Raw genomic sequence first — 6,536 nt, forward strand, 5'->3', positions numbered from 1 at the left:
AGACCAGCCTGGGCAACATAGTGAGACGCCCCCATCTCTAGAAAAAACAAAAAAATTTGTCTGGCATGGTGGCACATGCCTGTAATCCCAGTAACTTGGGAGGCTAAGGTGGGAGGATTGCTTGAGCCTAGGAGGTAGAGGCTGCAGTGAGCAGTGATGGCGCCATTGCACTCAGCCCTGGGGGAGAGAGTGAGACCCTGCCTCAAAAAAAAAAAAAAGAATAAAAAAGAATCATCTCAATAAATGCAGAAAAATCATTTGACAAAATTCAACACACTTTCATGAGAAAAACTCTCAACAAATTAGCTATGGAAATAATTTACTTCAACATAGTGAAGGCCATATACTATAAAGTCACAATTAATATCATACTAAACGGTGAAAAACTAAAAGCATTTTCTCTAAGATTAGGAACAAGGCAAGGATGTCCATTTTTACCAGTTTTACTCAACATAGTACTGGAAACATTGAGGAATGAAGCAAGAAAAGAAATAAAGCCATTAAAATATAAAAGGAAGGAGTAAAATTATCTCTGTAAGCCTACAACACGATCTTGTATGTAGAAGACCATTAAGATTCAACAAAAAACCATCAGAACTAATAAACGAATTCATTAAATTTGCAGAACACAAAATCATCACATAAATTCAATTGCTTTTCTAGACACTAACAATGAACTATCAGAAAAAGAAATCAGGAAAATAATCCCATTTCCAAAGATATCAAAAAGAGTGAAATACATAGGTTTAAATTTAACTAAGAAAGTGAAAAACTTGTAGACTGAAAATACAAAACACTGATGAATGAAATTTTAGAAGACAAAAACAAATGAAAAGACATCTTGTGTTCATGAATTGGAAGTCTTAATATTGTTAAAAATGTCCATCCTACACAAAATGATTTACATATTTAAGGCAATCCCTATCAAAATCCCAATGGAATTCTTCACAGAAATTGAAAAATTTATCCTGAAGTTCATATGGAACCATAAAAGACCCCAAACAGCCAAAACAATCTTCAGAAAGAAGAACAAAGCTGGAGGCATCACACTTCATGATTTCAAATTACAAAGCTACAGTAATTAAAATAGTATGATACTGGCATAAAGACAGATGGAAAACAGAAGGATAGACAGGAACTCCAGATATAAACTCAGGCATATATGCTCAAATGATCTTTGTGCAGGGTGCCATGACTAGCCAATGGGGCGGGGTGGGGACAACTCTTCAACAAATGATGCTGATAAAACTGAAAAGCCACATGCAAAATAAGGAAATTGGATCCATATATGTTTGAGCAGTTAGGTCCTCTTGATGTGGAGGGGCTGACCTACGGGCTCTTCAAGGACAAGACCAAAGGAACTTGGCCTTCAACCTAGAGAATGTTCTGTTATGTAGCCATAGTTTAGGAACACCATGAGAGTCAGTTGTGCCATGGCAACCTGCCAGTCAATATGGCAACTGTATGTGACAAAGTCACAAAAAATTTTAGTGTAGGCACCATTGTTCTATTGGAATGCATACATATTAGTGGATTAGAGTGGGCAATGAGGAGAGGTGAGGTGAGAGAAATATGAGGAGAGGTGAGAGAAATATGTACCACCACCAAGTATCAAGTGTCCTAGAACAAGAAAGAAAATATAAGATGTGGAATGCACATCTTATAAATGTAAGATGTGGAATGTGCAAATAATTATTTAAAAGTGTATGCTACTCATCATGCTGAAAATAATATTGCAATTCTATTCTATACATGTTTGTAAACTAAACTGGCAAACCAAGGTGATTTCTAAACCTAAGTGACATTAAAACTTCGGCCACTGAATATAGCCACATTTCAGAAGTGCCACAAATTGCTGCAACCATATTAATCATGTTGATCTGAAGCTCAACTTCAGTAATAGTAAAATGTTATAATTTCTTTTTTTCAAATCACTGAATTTAAAAATGCATGGAATCCTTGGGTGTGTAGAAAATACTGCATTCATAAGCCTTTATATGATCACGTGGACAGGTTATCTCGCTGTCCCAATAGATGTGTACATATAATTTCTTTGTCCCAATGGATTCTCAATGTAATTTTCCAAAACAAGGTGAAGTGATTAATTTGTAATTACAATTGAAGTAAATAATGTCCCAGATGACCCAAACCTCACTTAAATATGGCCTTGATGTTTGATAACAATTCCTTTGAATCTATCTCCAGTGTTACAATAAATGTATCACGAGTTTATACTTATATTTTAGGACTAAGGAACATTTGATTATTTTATTCATACCAGAAACAGGTTGATTATTTCAAGCAAATGTTTAGTAATTGAGCATCTACTTATTGTGTAAACAGTGCTTGGTGTTTTCCCACATTGTGTATTTTAACACAAGAATCATATGAGGTATGTATTATTATCTTCTTTTTATAGGTAAGGAAACAGAAGATCAGAAAGTTTTTGTAACCTGCCTGTGATTCCAGACTGTGAGAGGCAGAACTAAAAACTCTGATCCCAGGTTTGCATGGCTGCAAAGTCCATGGTGTCTCTGCTGGTCACTTTGTCTTCCATGCTGGCAACTATATTCAACTTTGAAAACGTTTGTGTCTTTTATGTATTTATTTTCTTTAAAAATATTAAATTCACATCTGGTTTGAATGCTTGTACATATTAAAAAAGCCAGAATTTAATAATTCAGGCAGACAATCCTAGTATTATTTACACTAGAGCATACTGTTGTCATGGTTCTCATGTAATTTAGATTGAATGAAATTTGATAGAATGTGTTTGGATAAGAGCATGGTTGCTGATAATTATGTATGTACGTTTCCTTAATTATTCTTCACGTAGGCTTTCTTGAAGACAAAGCAAATTATTCTAAAGAATATGTTGATCTTTAGATCAGAGTCATGGGAAAGAATGAATATGACTTATCTATTCTTCCCTTTCCTTGATCATGTGCTGTATTTTGAACACAGGGACCATCATTTTGAAATGCCAATTAATCTTTTTTTCAATATAACTTCCTACCTTTTCTATCTGGCTACTTCTTTCCCTACTTGTTTAACTTGCCAGCACCCATCAAATACTCTCACACTTCTTGTTTCTCTATAGCTGCTTGTTAGAACTGGTGAAACTAAAATGTACCTAAATAGATTCCCAAATAGTTCTATTCACTTTCCATTTAATCCAAGTTCATAATGATACCTAGGTTTTTCTTATTGCTTCACACAATCCCACATGTATGACAAGGTATGGTATAGGAGATAAGTCTTGGGATATTTTGCAAAATATCTAGGATGTTTAACTTTCAACAATAATAAAAATTGTTTGACCTCTTCATCTTAAATGTAGACATCATCTAGCTCTTGTTGTCAATTATTATAATTAAGGATGTGGTTATTTTCACTCTATGAAAAGGAGTAAGTCAGAAAGAAAGAGATGTCAAAGTCAATTTTCAGGCCCAATTAATTGTATAACTCGAGGCAGCATTTACTGAGATAGAGTGCACTGGGAAAGACACATTTGGGATGGGCATGGAAAATTAAGAGTTGACTTTTTTTTTTTTTTTTGAGATGGTAATTTCACTCTGTCTCCCCAGGCTGGAGTGCGATGTCATGATCTCAGCTCACTGCAATCTCCGCTTCCCAGGTTCAAGCGATTCTCCTGCCTCAGCCATCCAAGTAGCTGGGATTACAGGTGCCCACCACCACCCCTGGATATTTTTGTATTTTTAGTAGAGGTGGGGTTTCATCATATTGGCCAGGCTGGTCTCGAACTCCTGACCTTAAATGATCCACCCACCTCAGCCTCCCAAAGTGCTGGAATTATAGGCATGAGTCACTATGCCTGGCCTAGAGTTGACTTTTCTATGAACATTTATTAATATGTTAACAATTTATGTTTTCTTATTAAATGTTGTTGTAAACATCCATTTATGTATCTCTTGTGCACATGGTGATTAGGCTTACTCTAAAGTATACAAACAGGGGTAAAATAGCTGGATCCCAAGATGAGCCTTCAGTTTTATTTTATGGAATCTGAAAGGAAAATTTGTCTGCACAAAATATTTTATAAGGCAAAGTTACCATATTAAAAATGGAATAAGATCACATTTAGGCATATACACTAACTGTGGGGTCATTTCCACCAACTTAATTTCCTCTGGTCTGGTTTTAATAGGCACTGTTAAATGGATAGATGGAGACGGAAAACAATACAACAGGGACAGAGTTCATTATTTTGGGATTAACAGACAATCCTATGCTATGTGCCATTTTCTTCATGGTTTTTCTAACAGTTTATACAGTTACCATAGTGGGAAATATTAGCATAATCCTCTTAATCCAAAGCAGCCCAAAGCTTCACACCCCAATGTACCTTTTTCTCAGCCATTTGGCTTCGTGAACATTGGGTATTCCACATCGGTTACACCAATCATGCTCATCAGTTTCTTAAGAGAGAAAACAACTATTCCTGTCACGGGCTGTATAGCACAGCTTGCTCTGATGTCATGTTTGGAACCACAGAGTGCTTCCTACTGGCCACTATGGCCTACGATCACTATGTAGCTATCTGCTTTCCCCTGCTTTACTCCATCCAAATGCCCCCAGTCATCTGCCTCCTCCTACTGGGAGCCTCCTACCTGGGTGGATTCATGAACGCTTCGTCCTTTACAGGCTGTTCGATGAACCTGTCCTTCTCTGGTCCAAATAAAATCAACCATTTTTTCTGTGACCTCTTCCCACACTTGAAGCTTTCTTGTGGCCATGTTTACATTGCTGAAATATCCCCTGCCATCTCCTCTGCATCTGTCCTTATCAGCACGCTGTTTACCATAATCATGTCCTACATCTACATCCTCTGCTCCATCCTGAAGATGCGCTCTACTGAGGGAAGGAAGAACGTTTTCTCCACCTGCGCTTCCCACCTCACTGCAGTCACTTTGTTCTATGTGACCATTTTGTTTGTTTATGTGATGCCCAAGTCAAGCTATTCAGCGGATCAGGTCAAGGTGGCATCTGTGATCTACACGGTGATGATTCCCATGCTGAACCCCCTCATCTACAGTCTTAGGAATAAGGAGGTGAAAGAGGCCATGAGAAAATTGATGGCAAGAACACATTGGTTTTCCTGAATTAAATCGGGTATAATCCATAAATAACAAAACCAATGATTTGGGAGACATTTGCGCTTAATATTCTATTTATATTTGTCATTGACTATATCACTTATATAGTGAAGAACTTGTATAAATATAGAAAGCCAATGCTTACTTCCATGTACAAAGGTAGTTGTGTAATTTATATGGACACCTGCTGGAGTTTTTTTTTTTTTTTTTTTTGAGATGGAGTCTCATCCTGTCACCCAGGCTGGAGTGTAGTGGCGCAATCTCTTCTCGGCTCACTGTAACCTCCTCCTCCCAGTTTCAAGCGATTCTCCTGCCTCAGCCTCCTGAGTAGCTGGGACTACAGGTGCGCACCACCACATCTGGCTAATTTTTGTATTTCGGGTAGAGACGGGGTTTCACCCTGTTGGGCAGGCTGGTCTTGAACTCCTGAGCTCAAGCAATTCGCCCACCTTGGGCTTCCCAAAGCGCTAGGATTACAGCATGAGCCACTGCTCCCAGCCTGGAATCAAATTAAACGTGGATTTGTCGAGGTAAGAATACCTCAGAAAACAGCTTCTAATGAGATGTCCCCCATTCACCAATTACAGAGTTCTAATTAAATAGAGACACAAAGAGACATATTTCAAAGATCAACTTTTTCTAAATCCCATCTTATAAAACAACATCTGGGAAAGGAATTTCCAATAGATGTGTAATCAATGGTAATGTTAACAAGTCAGGCAGTCCAGGTTACTTTCTTTAAATGTCCTACTCTGCTGTGGTCCATGGATGTTTAAACTTTTGAAAATGGCAATCTGAGAGTCAAAAAGCTTCTATTTTTTTTCTGTTATTTAAGCCAGAGCAAAAATTATGATTCCTGTATTTGGCCATTAAGAGATACAACCCACACAGCACAGAAGAAACTCTGAATAAATCTCAGCTAACTCTTTTTATAAATGAAGTCTTAACAGATGAGCACTAGAGTTGGATTTTGAAAGCAGACGTTTCTTTAGGTAGTGAGACTTTCTTTGACCAACAGCTTATAGATAGGAGACATGAAATTATGATCCAGGCAAAACATATATCTGCCACACATTTTTACAGTGTCTCTCAAAAAGGTGCCCATCATCACTGCTTCTTCAACTTTCCTTTTTGTAGGGGCTTGTGACCCAGTCTGATTAAGGCAATTGTCTCTACATTGATTCCCTCCAGTGCTTCTTCCACAACAATTTCTGATTAACATTTTAGTTAATATATTTGCATTATTAGTATAGTAATGATGTCATACAGATCCCAAGACAGTAGGGAGCGACCATTCATTTTACAGTCCAACCTCCCATTCCTGGGTTCTTCACTGACCAGATCAAGGAAATCTTCTCTTCTTCTGTCTGGAAGTCATATTGTGCAATTTCTCTGGTCCTGTTTCCCTGTTTATACCTC

General features: G+C 37.5%; 1 protein-coding gene across 1 annotated transcript; it reads left to right on the forward strand.

Moving 5' to 3' along the window:
* The first annotated feature begins 4,186 nt into the window (after positions 1–4,186).
* LOC105533282 (olfactory receptor 481-like) lies at positions 4,187–5,123 on the forward strand. Its single transcript, XM_011971677.1, is given in 3 exon segments — positions 4,187–4,382; positions 4,385–4,486; positions 4,489–5,123. Coding segments are annotated over 3 exon segments (933 nt in total).
* The last annotated feature ends 1,413 nt before the right edge of the window (positions 5,124–6,536 follow it).

Source organism: Mandrillus leucophaeus, unplaced genomic scaffold (assembly GCF_000951045.1).
Source record: "Mandrillus leucophaeus isolate KB7577 unplaced genomic scaffold, Mleu.le_1.0 Scaffold1237, whole genome shotgun sequence".
NCBI classification, from domain to species: Eukaryota; Metazoa; Chordata; class Mammalia; order Primates; family Cercopithecidae; genus Mandrillus; species Mandrillus leucophaeus.